The sequence below is a fragment of the Lampetra fluviatilis genome, chromosome 59 (genome assembly GCF_964198595.1).
Source record: "Lampetra fluviatilis chromosome 59, kcLamFluv1.1, whole genome shotgun sequence".
NCBI lineage: Eukaryota > Metazoa > Chordata > Hyperoartia > Petromyzontiformes > Petromyzontidae > Lampetra > Lampetra fluviatilis.
In genome coordinates, this window is record NC_136333.1 from 4,250,129 (window position 1) to 4,274,504 (window position 24,376).

Below are 24,376 nucleotides of genomic sequence, written 5' to 3' on the forward strand. Positions count from 1 at the left end.
TAAAAGAGCTCTACTTTTGTAGCTTTACACATAGGCTGTCCCACACAAGTTTCAATGTTTTTTAATGAAAGAAAAAATACTTTAAAACCTTTGGCCATGAGCGCTCGAGTCAAGTAACAAGACAATCCCAGGATTTCTGACGTACACTTCAGACACATTAAATATGGAATCATGCAGTGGCTTTTTACTTGGGCTTAGGACGTCAACCAATTCGTCCAGGGGATAAACTTTCACGATGTACTCAGTCAAACGTATTATTTCATGTCACGTGAACTTGCTCTTTTTAAAATTATTTTCAAAATGTGCTTACATGAAATATATTGTTAACTATAATGGGACATTATGTAAAAAAGATATTATGTGATTCATATTTGAAATTCATTAAATGATTACATTGATTTTATGAAGTAATTTAAATTCCTGCACTAAGCTCATTTCAACGTGTGTATATTTTCAGGCACAACCCAATTAACAACAACCATTCCGGACACCACAAAGAACCCAACAACAACTGAAACATCAAGTGCCACAACTATTCTAACCACAGCACCAACAGCAATAACATTGGAATCGTCCACAGCAACTGTGGGCACATCTCATTCAACACTACCAATAACAACAGCAGGAACGATTACCTCAGCCATTACCACAACCACATCAGCAGCATCAACAAGCACCACAACTATTCCAACCACCACAGCACCAACAACAGCAATAATAACGCAATCGTCCACAGCAATAACAGCAGGGACGATTACCTCCGCCATTAGCACAAGCGCAGCCGCCCCAATCTCTTCTGCTTCAACTGAACCAGGAACTGCACCTTCATCAACAGCCCCAATCTCTTCTGTCTCAACTGCACCAGGAACTGCACCTTCATCAACAGCCCCAGTATCTTCTGCCTCAACTGCACCAGCAACTGCACCTTCATCAACAGTCTCAGTCTCTTCTGCCTCAACTGCACCAGGAACTACACTTTCATCAACAGCCCCAGTCTCTTCTGCCTCAACTGCACCAGGAACTGCACCTTCATCAACAGCCCCAGTCTCTTCTGCCTCAACTGCACCAGGAACTGCACCTTCATCAACAGCCCCAGTCTCTTCTGCTTCATCAACAGCCCCAGTATCTTCTGCCTCAACTGCACCAGGAACTGCACCTTCATCAACAGCCCCAGTCTCTTCTGCCTCAACTGCACCAGGAACGACACCTTCATCAATAGCCCCAGTCTCTTCTGCATCAACTGCACCAGTAACTGCACCTTCATCAACAGCCTCAGTCTCTTCTGCCTCAACTGCACCAGCGACTGCACCTTCATCAACAGCCCCAGTCTCTTCTGCCTCAACTGCAGCAGTAACTGCCCCTTCATCAACAGCCCCAGTCTCTTCTGCCTCAACTGCACCAGGAACTTCACCTTCATCAACAGCCCCAGTCTCTTCTGCCTCAACTGCACCAGCAACTGCACCTTCATCAACAGCCCCAGTCTCTTCTGCTTCAACTGCACCAGGAACTGCACCTTCATCAACAGCCCCAGTCTCTTCTGCTTCAACTGCACCAGTAACGGCCCCTTCATCAACAGCCCCAGTCTCTTCTGCTTCAACTGCACCAGTAACTGCCCCTTCATCAACAGCCCCAGTCTCTTCTGCCTCAACTGCACCAGGAACTGCACCTTCATCAACAGCTCCAGTCTCTTCTGCCTCAACTGCACCAGGAACTACACCTTCATCAACAGCCCCAGTCTCTTCTGCATCAACTGCACCAGTAACTGCACCTTCATCAACAGCCTCAGTCTCTTCTGCCTCAACTGCACCAGGAACTACACCTTCATCAACAGCCCCAGTCTCTTCTGCCTCAACTGCACCAGGAACTGCACCTTCATCAACAGCCCCAGTCTCTTCTGCATCAACTGCACCAGTAACTGCACATTCATCAACAGCCCCAGTCTCTTCTGCCTCAACGGCAGCAGTAACTGCCCCTTCATCAACAGCCCCAGTCTCTTCTGCCTCAACTGCACCAGGAACTTTACCTTCATCAACAGCCCCAGTCTCTTCTGCATCAACTGCACCAGGAACTGCACCTTCATCAACATCCCCAGTCTCTTCTGCCTCAACTGCACCAGCAACTGCACCTTCATCAACAGCCCCAGTCTCTTCTACTTCAACTGCACCAGTAACTGCCCCTTCATCAACAGCCCCAGTCTCTTCTGCCTCAACTGCACCAGGAACTGCACCTTCATCAACAGCTCCAGTCTCTTCTGCCTCAACTGCACCAGGAACTACACCTTCATCAACAGCACCAGTCTCTTCTGCATCAACTGCACCAGTAACTGCACCTTCATCAACAGCCCCAGTCTCTTCTGCCTCAACTGCACCAGGAACTGCACCTTCATCAACAGCCCCAGTCTCTTCTGCCTCAACTGCACCAGGAACTGCACCTTCATCAACAGCCCCAGTCTCTTCTGCCTCAACTGCACCAGTAACTGCCCCTTCATCAACAGCCCCAGTCTCTTCTGCCTCAACTGCACCAGGAACTACACCTTCATCAACAGCCCCAGTCTCTTCTGCCTCAACTGCACCAGGAACTGCACCTTCATCAACAGCCCCAGTCTCTTCTGCCTCAACTGCAGCAGTAACTGCACCTCCATCAACAGCCCCAGTCTCTTCTGCCTCAACTGCACCAGGAACTGCACCTTCATCAACAGCCCCAGTCTCTTCTGCCTCAACTGCACCAGGAACTGCACCTTCATCAACAGCCCCAGTCTCTTCTGCCTCAACTGCACCAGGAACTGCACCTTCATCAACAGCCCCAGTCTCTTCTGCCTCAACTGCACCAGTAACTGCCCCTTCATCAACAGCCCCAGTCTCTTCTGCCTCAACTGCACCAGTAACTGCACCTTCATCAACAGCCCCAGTCTCTTCTGCATCAACTGCACCAGTAACTGCACCTTCATCAACAGCCCCAGTCTCTTCTGCCTCAACTGCACCAGGAACTACACCTTCATCAACAGCCCCAGTCTCTTCTGCCGCAACTGCACCAGGAACTGCACCTTCATCAACAGCCCCAGTCTCTTCTGCCTCAACTGCACCAGGAACTACACCTTCATCAACAGCCCCAGTCTCTTCTGCCTCAACCGCACCAGGAACTGCACCTTCATCAACAGCCCCAGTCTCTTCTGCTTCAACTGCAACAGGAACTGCACCTTCATCAACAGCCCCAGTCTCTTCTGCCTCAACTGCACCAGGAACTGCACCTTCATCAACAGCCCCAGTCTCTTCTGCCTCAACTACAGCAGTAACTGCCCCTTCATCAACAGCCCCAGTCTCTTCTGCCTCAACTGCACCAGGAACTTCACCTTCATCAACAGCCGCAGTCTCTTCTGCATCAACTGCAACCGGAACTGCACCTTCATCAATAGCCCCAGTCTCTTCTGCCTCAACTGCACCAGCAACTGCACCTTCATCAACAGCCCCAGTCTCTTCTACTTCAACTGCACCAGTAACTGCCCCTTCATCAACAGCCCCAGTCTCTTCTGCCTCAACTGCACCAGCAACTGCACCTTCATCAACAGCCCCAGTCTCTTCTACTTCAACTTCACCAGTAACTGCCCCTTCATCAACAGCCCCAGCCTCTTATGCCTCAACTGCACCAGTAACTGCACCTTCATCAACAGCCCCAGTCTCTTCTGCCTCAACTGCACCAGGAACTACACCTTCATCAACAGCCCCAGTCTCTTCTGCCTCAACTGCACCAGGAACTGCACCTTCATCAACAGCCCCAGTCTCTTCTGCCTCAACTGCACCAGGAACTACACCTTCATCAACAGCCCCAGTCTCTTCTGCCTCAACTACACCAGTAACTGCCCCTTCATCAACAGCCCCAGTCTCTTCTGCCTCAACTGCACCAGTAACTGCACCTTCATCAACAGCCCCAGTCTATTCTGCCTCAACTGCACCAGGAACTTCACCTTCATCAACAGCCCCAGTCTCTTCTGCATCAACTGCACCAGGAACTGCACCTTCATCAACAGCCCCAGTCTCTTCTGCCTCAACTGCACCAGCAACTGCACCTTCATCAACAGCCCCAGTCTCTTCTGCTTCAACTGCACCAGGAACTGCACCTTCATCAACAGCCCCAGTCTCTTCTGCTTCAACTACACCAGGAACTGCCCCTTCATCAACAGCCACAGTCTCTTCTGCCTCATCTGCACCAGGAACTGCACCTTCATCAACAGCCCCAGTCTCTTCTGCTTCAACTGCACCAGGAAGTGCACCTTCATCAACAGCCCCAGTCTCTTCTGCCTCAACTGCACTAGCAACTGCACCTTCATCAACAGCCCCAGTTTCTTCTGCTTCAACTGCACCAGGAACTGCACCTTCATCAACAGCCCCAGTCTCTTCTGCTTCAACTGCACCAGCAACTGCACCTTCATCAACAGCCCCAGTCTCTTCTGCCTCAACTGCACCAGGAACTGCACCTTCATCAACAGCCCCAGTCTCTTCTGCCTCAACTGCACCAGGAACTACACCTTCATCAACAGCCCCAGTCTCTTCTGCCTCAACTGCACCAGGAACTGCAACTTCATCAACAGCCCCAGTCTCTTCTGCCTCAACTGCACCAGGAACTGCACCTTCATCAACAGCCCCAGTCTCTTCTGCCTCAACTGCACCAGGAACTGCACCTTCATCAACAGCCGCAGTCTCTTCTGCCTCAACTGCACCAGGAACTGCCCCTTCATCAACAGCCCCAGTCTCTTCTGCCTCAACTGCACCAGGAACTGCACCTTCATCAACAGCCCCAGTCTCTTCTGCCTCAACTGCACCAGTAACTGCCCCTTCATCAACAGCCCCAGTCTCTTCTGCTTCAACTGCACCAGGAACTGCACCTTCATCAACAGCCCCAGTCTCTTCTGCCTCAACTGCACCAGGAACTACACCTTCATCAACAGCCCCAGTCTCTTCTGCCTCAACTGCACCAGGAACTGCACCTTCATCAACAGTCCCAGTCTCTTCTGCCTCAACTGCACCAGGAACTGCCCCTTCATCAACAGCCTCAGTCTCGTCTGCATCAACTGCACCAGGAACTCCACCTTCATCAACAGCCCCAGTCTCTTCTGCCTCAACTGCACCAGGAACTGCAGCTTCATCAACAGTCGCAGTCTCTTCTGCCTCAACTGCAGCAGGAACTGCACCTTCATCAACAGCCTCAGTCTCTTCTGCATCAACTGCACCAGGAACTGCACCTTCATCAACAGCCCCAGTCTCTACTGCACCAACTGCAGCAGGAACTGCACCTTCATCAACAGCCCCAGGCTCTTCTGCCTCAACTGCACCAGTAACTGCAACTTCATCAACAGCCCCAGTCTCTTCTGCCTCAACTGCACCAGTAACTGCCCCTTCATCAACAGCCCCAGTCTCTTCTGCCTCAACTGCAACAGTAACTGCACCTTCATCAACAGCCCCAGTCTCTTCTGCCTCAACTGCACAAGGAACTACACCTTCATCAACAGCCCCAGTCTCTTCTGCCTCAACTGCACCAGGAACTACACCTTCATCAACAGCCCCAGTCTCTTCTGCATCAACTGCACAAGGAACTACACCTTCATCAACAGCCCCAGTCTCATCTGCCTCAACTGCACCAGGAACTGCACCTTCATCAACAGCCCCAGTCTCTTCTGCCTCAACTGCACCAGGAACTGCACCTTCATCAACAGCCCCAGTCTCTTCTGCTTCAACTGCACCAGGAACTGCACCTTCATCAACAGCCCCAGTCTCTTCTGCCTCAACTGCACCAGCAACTGCACCTTCATCAACAGCCCCAGTCTCTTCTGCCTCAACTGCACAAGGAACTACACCTTCATCAACAGCCCCAGTCTCTTCTGCCTCAACTGCACCAGGAACTACACCTTCATCAACAGCCCCAGTCTCTTCTGCCTCAACTGCACCAGGAACTACACCTTCATCAACAGCCCCAGTCTCTTCTGCCTCAACTGCACCAGCGACTGCACCTTCATCAACAGCCCCAGTCTCTTCTGCCTCAACTGCACCAGGAACTACACCTTCATCAACAGCCCCAGTCTCTTCTGACTCAACTGCACCAGGAACTGCACCTTCATCAACAGCCCCAGTCTCTTCTGCTTCAACTGCACCAGCAACTGCACCTTCATCAACAGCCCCAGTCTCTTCTGCCTCAACTGCACCAGGAACTGCACCTTCATCAACAGCCCCAGTCTCTTCTGCCTCAACTGCACCAGGACCTACACCTTCATCAACAGCCCCAGTCTCTTCTGCCTCAACTGCACCAGGAACTGCACCTTCATCAACAGCCCCAGTCTCTTCTGCCTCAACTGCACCAGCAACTGCACCTTCATCAACAGCCCCAGTCTCTTCTGCCTCAACTGCACCAGGAACTGCACCTTCATCAACAGTCCCAGTCTCTTCTGCCTCAACTGCACCAGGAACTGCCCCTTCATCAACAGCCCCAGTCTCTTCTGCCTCAACTGCACCAGTAACTGCCCCTTCATCAACAGCCGCAGTCTCTTCTGCCTCAACTGCAACAGTAACTGCACCTTCATCAACAGCCCCAGTCTCTTCTGCCTCAACTACACCAGGAACTACACCTTCATCAACAGCCCCAGTCTCTTCTGCCTCAACTGCACCAGGAACTGCACCTTCATCAACAGCCCCAGTCTCTTCTGCTTCAACTACACCAGGAACTGCCCCTTCATCAACAGCCACAGTCTCTTCTGCCTCATCTGCACCAGGAACTGCACCTTCATCAACAGCCCCAGTCTCTTCTGCTTCAACTGCACCAGGAAGTGCACCTTCATCAACAGCCCCAGTCTCTTCTGCCTCAACTGCACCAGCAACTGCACCTTCATCAACAGCCCCAGTCTCTTCTGCCTCAACTGCACCAGGAACTGCACCTTCATCAACAGCCCCAGTCTCTTCTGCCTCAACTGCACCAGGAACTGCCCCTTCATCAACAGCCCCAGTCTCTTCTGCCTCAACTGCACCAGTAACTGCCCCTTCATCAACAGCCGCAGTCTCTTCTGCCTCAACTGCAACAGTAACTGCACCTTCATCAACAGCCCCAGTCTCTTCTGCCTCAACTGCACCAGGAACTACACCTTCATCAACAGCCCCAGTCTCTTCTGCCTCAACTGCACCAGGAACTACACCTTCATCAACAGCCCCAGTCTCTTCTGCCTCAACTGCACCAGCGACTGCACCTTCATCAACAGCCCCAGTCTCTTCTGCCTCAATTGCACCAGGAACTACACATTCATCAACAGCCGCAGTCTCTTCTGCCTCAACTGCACCAGGAACTGCACCTTCATCAACAGCCCCAGTCTCTTCTGCCTCAACTGCACCAGGAACTGCACCTTCATCAACAGCCCCAGTCTCTTCTGCTTCAACTGCACCAGGAACTGCACCTTCATCAACAGCCCCAGTCTCTTCTGCCTCAACTGCACCAGCAACTGCACCTTCATCAACAGCCCCAGTCTCTTCTGCCTCAACTGCACAAGGAACTACACCTTCATCAACAGCCCCAGTCTCTTCTGCCTCAACTGCACCAGGAACTACACCTTCATCAACAGCCCCAGTCTCTTCTGCCTCAACTGCACCAGGAACTACACCTTCATCAACAGCCCCAGTCTCTTCTGCCTCAACTGCACCAGCGACTGCACCTTCATCAACAGCCCCAGTCTCTTCTGCCTCAACTGCACCAGGAACTACACCTTCATCAACAGCCGCAGTCTCTTCTGCCTCAACTGCACCAGGAACTGCACCTTCATCAACAGCCCCAGTCTCTTCTGCCTCAACTGCACCAGGAACTGCACCTTCATCAACAGCCCCAGTCTCTTCTGCTTCAACTGCACCAGGAACTGCACCTTCATCAACAGCCCCAGTCTCTTCTGCCTCAACTGCACCAGCAACTGCACCTTCATCAACAGCCCCAGTCTCTTCTGCTTCAACTGCACCAGGAACTGCACCTTCATCAACAGCCCCAGTCTCTTCTGCTTCAACTGCACCAGCAACTGCACCTTCATCAACAGCCCCAGTCTCTTCTGCCTCAACTGCACCAGGAACTGCACCTTCATCAACAGCCCCAGTCTCTTCTGCCTCAACTGCACCAGGAACTACACCTTCATCAACAGCCCCAGTCTCTTCTGCCTCAACTGCACCAGGAACTGCACCTTCATCAACAGCCCCAGTCTCTTCTGCCTCAACTGCACCAGCAACTGCACCTTCATCAACAGCCCCAGTCTATTCTGCCTCAACTGCACCTGGAACTGCACCTTCATCAACAGCCCCAGTCTCTTCTGCCTCAACTGCACCAGGAAATGCCCCTTCATCAACAGCCCCAGTCCCTTCTGCCTCAACTGCACCAGGAACTGCACCTTCATCAACAGCCCCAGTCTCTTCTGCCTCAACTGCACCAGTAACTGCCCCTTCATTAACAGCCCCAGTCTCTTCTGCTTCAACTGCACCAGGAACTGCACCTTCATCAACAGCCCCAGTCTCTTCTGCCTCAACTGCACCAGGAACTACACCTTCATCAACAGCCCCAGTCTCTTCTGTTTCAACTGCACCAGGAACTACACCTTCATCAACAGCCTCAGTCTCTTCTGCATCAACTGCACCAGGAACTGCACCTTCATCAACAGCCCCAGTCTCTTCTGCCTCAACTGCACCAGGAACTGCCCATTCATCAACAGCCCCAGTCTCTTCTGCCTCAACTGCACCAGGAACTGCCCCTTCATCAACAGCCCCAGTCTCTTCTGCCTCAACTGCACCAGGAACTGCACCTTCATCAACAGCCCCAGTCTCTTCTGCCTCAACTGCACCAGGAACTGCAGCTTCATCAACAGTCGCAGTCTCTTCCGCCTCAACTGCAGCAGGGACTGCACCTTCATCAACAGCCTCAGTCTCTTCTGCATCAACTGCACCAGGAACTGCACCTTCATCAACAGCCTCAGTCTCTTCTGCATCAACTGCACCAGGAACTGCACCTTCATCAACAGCCCCAGTCTCTTCTGCCTCAACTGCACCAGGAACTGCCCCTTCATCAACAGCCCCAGTCTCTTCTGCCTCAACTGCACCAGGAACTGCCCCTTCATCAACAGCCCCAGTCTCTTCTGCCTCAACTGCACCAGGAACTGCACCTTCATCAACAGCCCCAGTCTCTTCTGCCTCAACTGCACCAGTAACTGCCCCTTCATCAACAGCCCCAGTCTCTTCTGCTTTAACTGCACCAGGAACTACACCTTCATCAACAGCCCCAGTCTCTTCTGTTTCAACTGCACCAGGAACTGCACCTTCATCAACAGCCTCAGTCTCTTCTGCATCAACTGCACCAGGAACTGCACCTTCATCAACAGTCCCAGTCTCTTCTGCCTCAACTGCACCAGGAACTGCACCTTCATCAACAGTCCCAGTATCTTCTGCCTCAACTGCACCAGGAACTGCCCCTTCATCAACAGCCTCAGTCTCGTCTGCATCAACTGCACCAGGAACTGCACCTTCATCAACAGCCCCAGTCTCTTCTGCCTCAACTGCACCAGGAACTGCAGCTTCATCAACAGTCGCAGTCTCTTCCGCCTCAACTGCACCAGGAACTGCACCTTCATCAACAGCCCCAGTCTCTTCTGCATCAACTGCACCAGGAACTGCACCTTCATCAACAGCCCCAGTCTCTTCTGCCTCAACTGCACCAGGAACTGCCCATTCATCAACAGCCCCAGTCTCTTCTGCCTCAACTGCACCAGGAACTGCCCCTTCATCAACAGCCCCAGTCTCTTCTGCCTCAACTGCACCAGGAACTGCACCTTCATCAACAACCCCAGTCTCTTCTGCCTCAACTGCACCAGTAACTGCCCCTTCATCAACAGCCCCAGTCTCTTCTGCTTCAACTGCACCAGGAACTACACCTTCATCAACAGCCCCAGTCTCTTCTGTTTCAACTGCACCAGGAACTGCACCTTCATCAACAGCCTCAGTCTCTTCTGCATCAACTGCACCAGGAACTGCACCTTCATTAACAGTCCCAGTCTCTTCTGCCTCAACTGCACCAGGAACTGCACCTTCATCAACAGTCCCAGTCTCTTCTGCCTCAACTGCACCAGGAACTGCCCCTTCATCAACAGCCTCAGTCTCGTCTGCATCAACTGCACCAGGAACTGCACCTTCATCAACAGCCCCAGTCTCTTCTGCCTCAACTGCACCAGGAACTGCAGCTTCATCAACAGTCGCAGTCTCTTCCGCCTCAACTGCAGCAGGAACTGCACCTTCATCAACAGCCTCAGTCTCTTCTGCATCAACTGCACCAGGAACTGCACCTTCATCAACAGCCCCAGTCTCTTCTGCATCAACTGCACCAGGAACTGCACCTTCATCAACAGCCCCAGTCTCTTCTGCCTCAACTGCACCAGTAACTGCCCCTTCATCAACAGCCCCAGTCTCTTCTGCTTCAACTGCACCAGGAACTGCACCTTCATCAACAGCCCCAGTCTCTTCTGCCTCAACTGCACCAGGAACTGCACCTTCATCAACAGTCACAGTCTCTTCTGCCTCAACTGCAGCAGGAACTGCACCTTCATCAACAGCCTCAGTCTCTTCTACATCAACTGCACCAGGAACTGCACCTTCATCAACAGCCTCAGTCTCTTCTACATCAACTGCACCAGGAACTGCACCTTCATCAACAGTCACAGTCTCTTCTGCCTCAACTGCAGCAGGAACTGCACCTTCATCAACAGCCCCAGTCTCTTCTGCATCAACTGCACCAGGAATTGCACCTTCATCAACAGCCCCAGTCTCTTCTGCTTCAACTGCACCAGGAACTGCACCTTCATCAACAGCCCCAGTCTCTTCTGCCTCAACTGCATCAATAACTCCAGCGTCATCAACAACCCCAACAGCCGCAGTTGCTACAGCCATTTCAACAGTAGGCTCTGTGTCTTCAGCAAGCTCACAACCTTCAACAGTCCCAATGGTATCCTCAGCAGTCACTGCGGCTGCCTCTCCCCCACCATTGGCACCAACATCATATTCGGTAGCAGTATCCTCCTACTCTACAGCTGGGCCAAGCTCAGTAACAACTCCATCAACAGCTGTGAAAATTACTACGGTTTCATCTGCACCAGGTATAAAAATGTTTGCATGCAACAGCAGCAGACCATCTCATTACAATATTAATACAAAACATGTTTACATACAAGCCACATTCATATAAATCATACCACAGACAAGAACACCCGAAACAACATTAAGAAAACAATCATGGAATGCAAACGTCATCATGTCCAACATTAAAATAATAACATTTACGGAATCATTTAAAACTAATTAGCAACTGCCATTGTTGCTTTTATTGATGTTTTACATGGTACTTCTTGCAGGATCCACAACAACGATAAAAACGACGATCCTTACCTCTTCAAGTCCTCAGACTATTTCCGAAGGTAAAAACATTTCTGGATGCGAACGTGCCTCTGAACGCTTTGTCACCGATGCTGAACAAGACAACTGGGAGAGGCCGGCATTGAACATTTCTCCCAATAATTTAGCCTTTGGTTGTTATTGAAACATTTTGAAAACAATATTCCATACGTAGTATATATGTAGAGTGCGATGAGAGGGGATTACAATGAGATGAGGGGGGAGAGGTGTGAGAGTGCAAGGATGAGAGTAACGTGAGATTAGAGCGGAGAGGTAGTCAGGTTAGAGTCCAGCGAGGATCTTAAAGATTATGGATACATTCATAACCATTTCTCAGCTGCCCTATTTCCTCGGGTCACCAATGTCACAAAAAGTATCCTATGGTCTGTGACCTCAGGTCAGGACATTGCAGCTTGTATGGCATGCCCACTTCCCTCCCTATAAAATGTTAATTGAGTTTTATTCGTACAATCTTTTGCATGTATGTTGAAATTCTTTCGCACCGTACGTAGCCAACCGTGCTAATTCGAGGTGCAGGGGAAGTGATTTGTTTACCTTTCCTAAACTTCACACTCCTATCATGTTTTGAAATGTTTGTTGTAACGTTTTGACCATTTTAACACGTATGCTGCCGCGGCCAATATCATCCATAATATAGGGGTTTTTTTGTTGGGTAAGATCGCGTGAATATAAATGCGTCTTTAAACCCGACACCACCCAACACACCCAATTATAAAGGTTTGTCACGTAAATAGAACATGCCAATTGATTACTAGTACAGCACACCAGTGTGTTGGAGAGCAAATACACAACATTTACAAGTCCCGACTGAACATCTGTGAAAATAACTTCACAACTTATCGTATTTCTTCCAGTATAATTACATATTCTGTTTCTATCACCCTTATACTGAAAAGTAATTTTAACTTGTTCTTTCTCTTTATACCAAAGCGACATTGGTCGCTGTGACAAATGCACCAATCAACGCAGTGAAGACAACAACCTCATCTCCAAGCACAGGTAAACGTGCATCCATCAAAGTTGATGATGTTTGAGGTGGGCAGGTGGCTAATAATGTGTCGCAGACGCTGAGTCGGCACCGCCGAGATCCTGGGTTCTAACCTGGGTTTCAGCCACACAACCAAAGTGGGTTCTGAAGCGAAATGCGTTTATCAGTCACAAATTACTTATGCAGACTTACGCATCGACCAGAAACCATCCTTAATCTCCCAGTGCATTCATCAAATCAAATGTTATATGGCTATGCTATATGGATTACATGAAATGGGTTAATATGAACGCTGTAGTCACTAGAGAAGCGCTACCATTGACCACAATGTTGAAAAACAGACAATGGTTTATTTAATAGAATTTAATAGAACTTTGTTTTTCGCAGTTGTACTGCACAGCTCTCTGATATGTATTCAAAGTGTGCTTCTGTGTTTTGAACTACCCATTGATCAACCAATAATTAACTGGTTAGATGTTCCACAAAAATATTGTTGTAAGTGGAATGTGGCAAATGCTTAATATTCCATTTGTATTCATACTCCTAACGCTATGCAAAAAATAAAACTTTTCAGGCACAACTGCAAAAGCAACAACAGCTCCTAGCCTAACAAACTCACCACCAATAACCACAATAGGCACATCAACTACAACAGCAAAAATATTAACAAGCCAGTCTTCCATGGCAATAGTAGGACCCATATCATCAGCAACAACGACACCAACAGTCGCACTAATCACAACAATAACGGCAACTGCAGCGTCATCAGCCTCAACAACAGCTCCAGGCTCAAGAGCCACATCAACAGCTCCAGGTTCAACTGCAGCTCCAGGCTCAACAGTCTCAACCGCAGCTCCAGGCTCAACAGTCTCAACTGCAGTGCCAGGCTCAGCAGCTCCAGGCTCAACAGTCTCAACAGCAGCGCCAGGCTCAACAGACTCAACAGCAACTCCAGGCTCAACAGTCTCAACAGCAGCTCCAGGCTCAACAGTCTCAACAGCAGCTCCAGGCTCAACAGTCTCAACAGCAGCTCCAGGCTCAACAGTCTCAACAGCAGCTCCAGGCACAACAGTCTCAACTGCAGCACCAGGCACAACAGTCTCAACAGCAGCTCCAGGCTCAACAGTCTCAACTGCAGCTCCAGGCTCAACAGTCTCAACAACAGCACCAGGCTCAACAGTCTCAACAGCAGTTCCAGGCTCAACAGTCTCAACAGCAGCGCCAGGCTCAACAGTCTCAACAGCAGTGCCAGGCTCAACAGTCTCAACAACAGTACCAGGCTCAACAGTCTCAACAGCAGTGCCAGGATCAACAGTCTCAACGGCAGCGCCAGGCTCAACAGTCTCAACAACAGCACCAGGCTCAACAGTCTCAACAGCAGTGCCAGGCTCAACAGTCTCAACGGCAGTGCCAGGCTCAACAGTCTCAACAACAGTACCAGGCACAACAGTCTCAACAGCAGTGCCAGGCTCAACAGTCTCAACAACAGCACCTGGCTCAACAGTATCAACTGCAGCGCCAGGCTCAACAGTCTCAACAGCAGTGCCAGGCTCAACAGTCTCAACGGCAGTGACAGGCTCAACAGTCTCAACAACAGCGCCAGGCTCAACAGTCTCAACAGCAGCGCCAGGCTCAACAGTCTCAACGGCAGTGCCAGGTTCAACAGACACAACAACAGCACCAGGCTCAACAGTCTCAACAGCAGTGCCAGGCTCAACAGTCTCAACGGCAGCTCCAGGCTCAACAGTCTCAACAACAGCACCAGGCTCAACAGTCTCAACAGCAGCGCCAGGCTCAACAGTCTCAACGGCAGTGCCAGGCTCAACAGTCTCAACAACAGCACCAGGCTCAACAGTCTCAACAGCAGCGCCAGGCTCAACAGTCTCAACGGCAGTGCCAGGCTCAACAGTCTCAACAACAGCACCAGGCTCAACAGTCTCAACAACAGCACCAGGCTCAACAGTCTCAACAGCAGTGCCAGGCTCAACAGTCTCAACGGCAGTGCCAGGCTCAACAGTCTCAACAACAGTACCAGGCACAACAGTCTCAACAGCAGTGCCAGGCTCAACAGTCTCAACAACAGCACCAGGCTCAACAGTCTCAACTGCAGCGCCAGGCTCAACAGTCTCAACAGCAGTGCCAGGCTCAACAGTCTCAACGGCAGTGACAGGCTCAACAGTCTCAACAACAGCGCCAGCCTCAACAGTCTCAACAGCAGCGCCAGGCTCAACAGTCTCAACGGCAGTGCCAGCCTCAACAGACACAACAACAGCACCAGGCTCAACAGTCTCAACAGCAGTGCCAGGCTCAACAGTCTCAACGGCAGCTCCAGGCTCAACAGTCTCAACAACAGCACCAGGCTCAACAGTCTCAACAGCAGCGCCAGGCTCAACAGTCTCAACGGCAGTGCCAGGCTCAACAGTCTCAACAACAGCACCAGGCTCAACAGTCTCAACAGCAGCGCCAGGCTCAACAGTCTCAACGGCAGTGCCAGGCTCAACAGTCTCAACAACAGCACCAGGCTCAACAGTCTCAACAGCAGTGCCAGGCTCAACAGTCTCAATGGCAGTGCCAGTCACAACAGTCTCAACAACAGCACCAGGCTCAACAGTCTCAACAGCAGTGCCAGGCTCAACAGTCTCAACAACAGCACCAGGCTCAACAGTCTCGACTGCAGCGCCAGGCTCAACAGTCTCAACAGCAGTGCCAGGCTCAACAGTCTCAACAACAGCAACAGTCTCAACAACAGCACCAGGCTCAACAGTCTCAACGGCAGTGCCAGGCTCAACAGTCTCAACAACAGCACCAGGCTCAACAGTCTCAACAGCAGTGCCAGGCTCAACAGTCTCAACGGCAGCTCCAGGCTCAACAGTCTCAACAACAGCACCAGGTTCAACAGTCTCAACAGCAGTGCCAGGCTCAACAGTCTCAACGGCAGTGCCAGGCTCAACAGTCTCAACAACAGCATCAGGCACAACAGTCTCAACAGCAGTGCCAGGCTCAACAGTCTCAACAACAGCACCAGGCTCAACAGTCTCAACTGCAGCGCCAGGCTCAACAGTCTCAACAGCAGTGCCAGGCTCAACAGTCTCAACGGCAGTGCCAGGCTCAACAGTCTCAACAACAGCACCAGGCTCAACAGTCTCAACAGCAGCGCCAGGCTCAACAGTCTCAATGGCAGTGCCAGGCTCAACAGACTCAACAACAGCACCAGGCTCAACAGTCTCAACAGCAGTGCCAGGCTCAACAGTCTCAACGGCAGCTCCAGGCTCAACAGTCTCAACAACAGCACCAGGCTCAACAGTCTCAACAGCAGCGCCAGGCTCAACAGTCTCAACGGCAGTGCCAGGCTCAACAGTCTCAACAACAGCACCAGGCTCAAAAGTCTCAACAGCAGCGCCAGGCTCAACAGTCTCAACGGCAGCTCCAGGCTCAACAGTCTCAACAGCAGCGCCAGGCTCAACAGTCTCAACAGCAGCTCCAGGCTCAACAGTCTCAACAGCAGCTCCAGGCTCAACAGTCTCAACTGCAGCGCCAGTCTCAACTGTCTCAACTGCAGCGCCAGGCTCAACAGTCTCAACGGCAGCGCCAGGCTCAACAGTTGCAACGACAGTGCCAGGCTCAACAGTCTCAACAACAGCACCAGGCTCAACAGTCTCAACGGCAGCGCCAGGCTCAACAGTTGCAACGGCAGCGCCAGGCTCAACAGTCTCAACGGCAGCTCCAGGCTCAACAATCTCAACAGCTGCTCCAGGCTCAACAGTCTCAACAGCAGCGCCAGGCTCAGCAGTCTCAACGGCAGCTCCAGGCTCAACAGTCTCAACTGCAGCTCCAGGCTCAACAGTCTCAACAGCAGCTGCAGGCTCAACAGTCTCAACAGCAGCTCCAGGCTCAACAGTCTCAACAACAGCTCCAGGCTCAACAGTCTCAACAGCAGCTCCAGGCTCCACAGTCTCAACAGCAGCTCCAGGCTCAACAGTCTCAACGGCAGCTCCAGGCTCAACAGTCTCAACAGCAGCTCCAGGCTCAACAGTCTCAACAGCAGCGCCAAGCTCAACAGTCTCAACGGCAGCTCCAGGCTCAACAGTCTCAACAGCAGCTCCAGGCTCAACAGTCTCAACAGCAGCGCCAAGCTCAACAGTCTCAACGGCAGCTCCAGGCTCAACAGTCTCAACAGCAGCGCCAGGCTTAACAGTCTCAACAGCAGCTACAGTCTCAACAGCAGCTCCAGGCTCAACAGTCTCAACAGCAGCGCCAGGCTCAACAGTCTCAACAACAGCACCAGGCTCAACAGTCTCAACGGCAGCTCCAGGCTCAACAGTCTCAACAGCAGTACCAGGCTCAACAGTCTCAACGGCAGCTCCAGGCTCAACAGTCTCAACTGCAGCTCCAGGCTCAACAGTCTCAACAGCAGCTCCAGGCTCAACAGTCTCAACAGTAGCTCCAGGCTCAACAGTCTCAACAACAGTTCCAGGCTCAACAGTCTCAACAGCAGCTCCAGGCTCAACAGTCTCAACTGCAGCGCCAGGCTCAACAGTCTCAACAGCAGCTCCAGGCTCAACAGTCTCATCAGCAGCTCCAGGCTCAACAGTCTCAACGGCAGCTCCAGGCTCAACAGTCTCAACGGCAGCTCCAGGCTCAACAGTCTCAACTGCAGCTCCAGGCTCAACAGTCTCAACGGCAGCTCCAGGCTCAACAGTCTCAATGGCAGCTTCAGGCTCAACAGTCTCAACAGCAGCTCCAGGCTCAACAGTCTCAACAGCAGCGCCAGGCTCAACAGTCTCAACGGCAGCTCCAGGCTCAACAGTCTCAACTGCAGCTCCAGGCTCAACAGTCTCAACAGCAGCGCCAGGCTCAACAGTCTCAACAGCAGCTCCAGGCTCAACAGTCTCAACGGCAGCGCCAGGCTCAACAGTCTCAACGGCAGCTCCAGGCTCAACAGTATCAACAGCAGCTCCAGGCTCAACAGTCTCAACAGCAGCTCCAGGCTCAACAGTCTCAACTGCAGCTCCAGGCTCAACAGTCTCAACAGCAGCTCCAGGCTCAACAGTCTCAACAGCAGCTCCAGGCTCCACAGTCTCAACAGCAGCGCCAGGCTCAATAGTCTCAACAGCAGCTCCAGGCTCCACAGTCTCAACAGCAGCGCCAGGCTCAACAGTCTCAACAGCAGCTCCAGGCTCAACAGTCTCAACGGCAGCGCCAGCCTCAACAGTCTCAACAACAGCTCCAGGCTCAACAGTCTCAACAGCAGCTCCAGGCTCAACAGTCTCAACAGCAGCTCCAGGCTCAACAGTCTCAACAGCAGCTCCAGGCTCAACAGTCTCAACAGCAGCTCCAGGCTCAACAGTCTCAACGGCAGCTCCAGGCTCAACAGTCTCAACTGCAGCTCCAGGCTCAACAGTCTCAACGGCAGCTCCAGGCTCAACAGTCTCAACAGCAGCTCCAGGCTCAACAGTCTCAACAGCAGCGCCAAGCTCAACAGTCTCAACGGCAGCTCCAGGCTCAACAGTCTCAACAGTAGCGCCAGGCTTAACAGTCTCAACAGCAGCTCCAGGCTCAACAGTCTCAACAGCAGCGCCAGGCTCAACAGTCTCAACAACAGCACCAGGCTCAACAGTCTCAACGGCAGCTCCAGGCTCAACAGTCTCAACAGCAGCACCAGGCTCAACAGTCTCAACGGCAGCTCCAGGCTCAACAGTCTCAACTGCAGCTCCAGGCTCAACAGTCTCAACAGCAGCTCCAGGCTCAACAGTCTCAACAGTAGCTCCAGGCTCAACAGTCTCAACAACAGTTCCAGGCTCAACAGTCTCAACAGCAGCTCCTGGCTCAACAGTCTCAACTGCAGCGCCAGGCTCAACAGTCTCAACTGCAGCTCCAGGCTCAACAGTCTCATCAGCAGCTCTAGGCTCAACAGTCTCAACGGCAGCTCCAGGCTCAACAGTCTCAACGGCAGCTCCAGGCTCAACAGTCTCAACTGCAGCTCCAGGCTCAACAGTCTCAACGGCAGCTCCAGGCTCAACAGTCTCAACGGCAGCTTCAGGCTCAACAGTCTCAACAGCAGCTCCAGGCTCAACAGTCTCAACAGCAGCGCCAGACTCAACAGTCTCAACGGCAGCTCCAGGCTCAACAGTCTCAACTGCAGCTCCAGGCTCAACAGTCTCAACAGCAGCGCCAGGCTCAACAGTCTCAACAGCAGCTCCAGGCTCAACAGTCTCAACGGCAGCACCAGGCTCAACAGTCTCAACGGCAGCTCCAGGCTCAACAGTATCAACAGCAGCTCCAGGCTCAACAGTCTCAACAGCAGCTCCAGGCTCAACAGTCTCAACAGAAGCTCCAGGCTCAACAGTCACAACACCAGCTCCAGGCTCCACAGTCTCAACAGCAGCTCCAGGCTCAACAGTCTCAACTGCAGCTCCAGGCTCAACAGTCTCAACAGCAGCTCCAGGCTCAACAGTCTCAACAGCAGCTCCAGGCTCCACAGTCTCAACAGCAGCGCCAGGCTCAACAGTCTCAACAGCAGCTCCAGGCTCAACAGTCTCAACGGCAGCGCCAGCCTCAACAGTCTCAACAGCAGCGCCAGGCTCAACAGTCTCAACAGCAGCGCCAGGCTCAACAGTCTCAACAGCAGCTCCAGGCTCAACAGTCTCAACAGCAGCTCCAGGCTCAACAGTCTCAACAGCAGCGCCAGGCTCAACAGTCTCAACAGCAGCGCCAGGCTCAACAGTCTCAACAGCAGCTCTAGGCTCAACAGTCTCAACGGCAGCGCCAGGCTCAACAGTCTCAACGGCAGCTCCAGGCTCAACAGTCTCAACTGCAGCTCCAGGCTCAACAGTCTCAACTGCAGCTCCAGGCTCAACAGTCTCAACAGCAGCTCCAGGCTCAACAGTATCAACAGCAGCTCCAGGCTCAACAGTCTCAACTGCAGCTCCAGGCTCAACAGTCTCAACAGCAGCTCCAGGCTCAACAGTCACAACACCAGCTCCAGGCTCGACAGTCTCAACAGCAGCTCCAGGCTCAACAGTCTCAACTGCAGCTCCAGGCTCAACAGTCTCAACATCAGCGCCAGGCTCAACAGTCTCAACAGCAGCGCCAGGCTCAACAGTCTCAACAGCAGCTCCAGGCTCAACAGTCTCAGCTGCAGCTCCAGGCTCAACAGTCTCAACAGCAGCTCCAGGCTCAACAGTCTCAACTGCAGCTCCAGGCTCAACAGTCTCAAGAGCAGCTCCAGGCTCAACAGTCTCAACTGGAGCTCCAGGCTCAACAGTCTCAACAGCAGCTCCAGGCTCAACAGTCTCAACTGCAGCTCCAGGCTCAACAGTCTCAACAGCAGCTCCAGGCTCAACAGTCTCAACAGCAGCTCCAGGGTCAACGTTCTCAACAGCAGCTCCAGGCTCAACAGTCTCAACAGCTGCTCCAGGCTCAACAGTCTCAACACCACTCGGAACTGCACCTTTATCAACATCACCAATTTCACAAGCAATCACAGCCACAGTTGCTACAGCCACTTCAACAGCAGGTTATGTGTCTCAAGCAAGCTCACAAACTTCAACAGCCCCATTAATATCCTCAGCAGTCACTGCGGCTGCCTCTCCCACACCATCGACACCAACATCACATTCAGTAGCAGTGTCTTCCTACTCTACAGCTGGGCCAAGCTCAGTAACAGCTCCATCAACAGCTGTGAAAATTACGCTTTCATCTCCACCAGGTATTAAAATGTTTGCAGGCAACAGCAGCCCACCATCTCACTACAATATCGCTTCCAAAATGTTTTACATACTAGCCACATACACACAAATCCTGCACCAAACATCAACAGTCTAAACAACAATAACAAAACAATAATAAAATGCAAACTTCATCATGTCCAACATGACAATAATAACATTTACTTAATTATTTAAAGATAATTAGCAACTGCTAATGTTGCATTGGTTGATGTTTTACATTTTACTTCTTGCAGGATCCGCAACAACGATAAAAACGACGATCTTTACCTCTTCAAGTCCTCAAACTATTTCTGAAGGTAAAAACATTTCTGGATGTGAACGTGCCTTTGAATGCTTTGTTACCGATGCTGAACAAGACAACTGGGAGAGGCCGGCATTGAACATTTATCTTAATAATTTAGCCTTTGGTTGTCAGTGAAACATATTGAAAACCATATTCCATACGTAATATATATGTAGAGTGCGATGAGAGGGGGTTATAATGAGAGGAGGGGGGAGAGGTGTGAGAGTACAAGGATGAGAGTAACGTGAGATGAGAGCGGAGAGTAAGTCAGGTTAGAGTCAAGCGAGGATCTTAAAGATTATTGATACATTCATAACCATTTCTCAGCTGCCCTATTTCCTCGGGTCACCAATGTCACAAAAAGTATCCTATGGTCTGTGAACTCAGGTCAGGACATTGCAGCTTGTATGGCATGCCCACTTCCCTCCCTATAAATTTTAATTAAGCTTTATTCATGTAATTTTTTGCATGTATGTTGAACTTCTTTCGCACCGTACGGAGCCAACCGTGCTAATTGTAGGTGCAAGGGAAGTGATTTGTTTACCTTTCCTATACTTCACACTCCTATCATGTTTTGTAATGTTTATTGTTGTAACGTTTTGACCAGTTTAACACGTAGGGTGCCGCGGCCAATATCATCCATAATATAGGTTTTTTTTGTTGGGTTAGATCGCATAAATATAAATGCGTCTTTAAACCCAACACCACCCAACACAGCCAATTAGAAAGGTTTGTCACGTAAATAGAATATGCCAATTAATTACTAGTACAGCACACCAGTGTGTTGGAGAGCAAATCCACAACATTTACAAGCCCCGACTGAACATCTGTGAAAATAACTTCACAACTTATTGTATTTCTTCCAGTATAAATACATATTCTGTTTAAGGGTGATAAATAATTTTAACTTGTTCTTTCTCTTTTTACCAAAGCGACATTGGTCCCTGTGACAAATGCACCAATCAACGCAGTGAAGACAACAACCTCATCTCCAAGCACAGGTAAACGTGCATCCATCAAAGTTGATGATGTTTGAGGTGGGTAGGTGGCTAATAATGTGTCGCAGACGCTGAGTCGGCACCGCCGAGATCATGGGTTCTAATTTGGGATTCAGCCACACAACCAAAATGTGTTCTGAAGCGAAATGCGTTTATCAGTCACCAATTACTTATGCAGACTTACGCATCGACTAGAAACCATCCTTAATCTCCCAGTGCATTCATCAAATCAAATGTTATATGGCTATGCTATATGGATTACATGAAATGGGTTAATATGAACGCTGTAGTCACTAGAGAAGCGCTACCATTGACCACAATGTTGAAAAACAGAGAATGGAGTCTTGAATAGAATTTAATAGAACTTGGTTTTTCACAGTTGTGCTGCACAGCTCTCCGATATGTATTCAAAGTGTGCTTCTGCATTTTGTACTACCCATTGATCAACCAATAATTAAAGATGTTCCGCGAAAATAAGGTTCTAAGTGGAATGTGGAAAATGCTTAATATTCCATTTGTATTCATACTCCTAACGCTATGCAAAAATTTAAACTTTTCAGGCACAACTGCAAAAACAACAACAGCTCCTAGCCTAACAAACTCACCACCAATAACCACAATAGGCACATCAACTACAACAGCAAAAATATTAACAAGCCAGTCTTCCATGGCAATAGTAGGACCCATATCGTCAGCCACAACGCCACCAACAGTCGCACTAATCACAACAATAACTGCAACTGCAGCGTCATCAGCCTCAACAACAGCTCCAGGCTCAACAGTCTCAACAGCAGCTCTAGGCTCAACAGTCTCAACAGCAGCGCCAAGCTCAACAGTCTCAACAGCAGCACCAGGCTCAACCGTATCAACAACAGCTCCAGGCTCAACAGTCTCAACAGCAGCTCCAAGCTCAACAGTCTCAACAGCAGCGCCAGGCTCAACAGTCTCAACGGCAGCGCCAGGCTCAACAGTCTCAACGGCAGCTCCAGGCTCAACAGTCTCAACAGCAGCTCCAGGCTCAACAGTCTCAACAGCAGCTCCAGGCTCAACAGTCACAACACCAGCTCCAGGCTCAACAGTCTCAACAGCAGCTCCAGGCTCAACAGTCTCAACAGCAGCTCCAGGCTCAACAGTCTCAACAGCAGCTCCAGGCTCAACAGTCTCAACGGCAGCGCCAGGCTCAACAGTCTCAACGGCAGCGCCAGGCTCAACAGTCTCAACTGCAGCTCCAGGCTCAACAATCTCAACAGCTGCTCCAGGCTCAACAGTCTCAACAGCAGCGCCAGGCTCAGCAGTCTCAACGGCAGCTCCAGGCTCAACAGTCTCAACTGCAGCTCCAGGCTCAACAGTCTCAACAGCAGCTGCAGGCTCAACAGTCTCAACAGCAGCTCCAGGCTCAACAGTCTCAACAACAGCTCCAGGCTCAACAGTCTCAACAGCAGCTCCAGGCTCCACAGTCTCAACAGCAGCTCCAGGCTCAACAGTCTCAACGGCAGCTCCAGGCTCAACAGTCTCAACAGCAGCTCCAGGCTCAACAGTCTCAACAGCAGCGCCAAGCTCAACAGTCTCAACGGCAGCTCCAGGCTCAACAGTCTCAACAGCAGCTCCAGGCTCAACAGTCTCAACAGCAGCGCCAAGCTCAACAGTCTCAACGGCAGCTCCAGGCTCAACAGTCTCAACAGCAGCGCCAGGCTTAACAGTCTCAACAGCAGCTCCAGGCTCAACAGTCTCAACAGCAGCGCCAGGCTCAACAGTCTCAACAACAGCACCAGGCTCAACAGTCTCAACGGCAGCTCCAGGCTCAACAGTCTCAACAGCAGTACCAGGCTTAACAGTCTCAACGGCAGCTCCAGGCTCAACAGTCTCAACTGCAGCTCCAGGCTCAACAGTCTCAACAGCAGCTCCAGGCTCAACAGTCTCAACAGTAGCTCCAGGCTCAACAGTCTCAACAACAGTTCCAGGCTCAACAGTCTCAACAGCAGCTCCAGGCTCAACAGTCTCAACTGCAGCGCCAGGCTCAACAGTCTCAACAGCAGCTCCAGGCTCAACAGTCTCATCAGCAGCTCCAGGCTCAACAGTCTCAACGGCAGCTCCAGGCTCAACAGTCTCAACGGCAGCTCCAGGCTCAACAGTCTCAACTGCAGCTCCAGGCTCAACAGTCTCAACGGCAGCTCCAGGCTCAACAGTCTCAACGGCAGCTTCAGGCTCAACAGTCTCAACAGCAGCTCCAGGCTCAACAGTCTCAACGGCAGCTCCAGGCTCAACAGTCTCAATGGCAGCTTCAGGCTCAACAGTCTCAACAGCAGCTCCAGGCTCAACAGTCTCAACAGCAGCGCCAGGCTCAACAGTCTCAACGGCAGCTCCAGGCTCAACAGTCTCAACTGCAGCTCCAGGCTCAACAGTCTCAACAGCAGCGCCAGGCTCAACAGTCTCAACAGCAGCTCCAGGCTCAACAGTCTCAACGGCAGCGCCAGGCTCAACAGTCTCAACGGCAGCTCCAGGCTCAACAGTATCAACAGCAGCTCCAGGCTCAACAGTCTCAACAGCAGCTCCAGGCTCAACAGTCTCAACTGCAGCTCCAGGCTCAACAGTCTCAACAGCAGCTCCAGGCTCAACAGTCTCAACAGCAGCTCCAGGCTCCACAGTCTCAACAGCAGCGCCAGGCTCAATAGTCTCAACAGCAGCTCCAGGCTCCACAGTCTCAACAGCAGCGCCAGGCTCAACAGTCTCAACAGCAGCTCCAGGCTCAACAGTCTCAACGGCAGCGCCAGCCTCAACAGTCTCAACAACAGCTCCAGGCTCAACAGTCTCAACAGCAGCTCCAGGCTCAACAGTCTCAACAGCAGCTCCAGGCTCAACAGTCTCAACAGCAGCTCCAGGCTCAACAGTCTCAACAGCAGCTCCAGGCTCAACAGTCT

General features: G+C 51.4%; 1 protein-coding gene across 1 annotated transcript; it reads left to right on the forward strand.

Moving 5' to 3' along the window:
- Nucleotides 1-235: 235 nt before the first annotated feature.
- On the forward strand, nucleotides 236-10,039 carry LOC144950734 (uncharacterized). The gene is made up of 12 exons (XM_078880807.1): nucleotides 236-251; nucleotides 1,505-2,625; nucleotides 2,903-2,931; nucleotides 3,341-3,417; nucleotides 3,515-3,594; nucleotides 3,706-4,680; nucleotides 5,024-5,049; nucleotides 5,177-5,328; nucleotides 5,453-5,610; nucleotides 6,673-6,783; nucleotides 7,081-7,140; nucleotides 9,971-10,039. The coding sequence occupies exons 1-12, from the start codon at nucleotides 236-238 to the stop codon at nucleotides 10,037-10,039; spliced, it is 2,874 nt and encodes a 957-aa protein (XP_078736933.1).
- The last annotated feature ends 14,337 nt before the right edge of the window (nucleotides 10,040-24,376 follow it).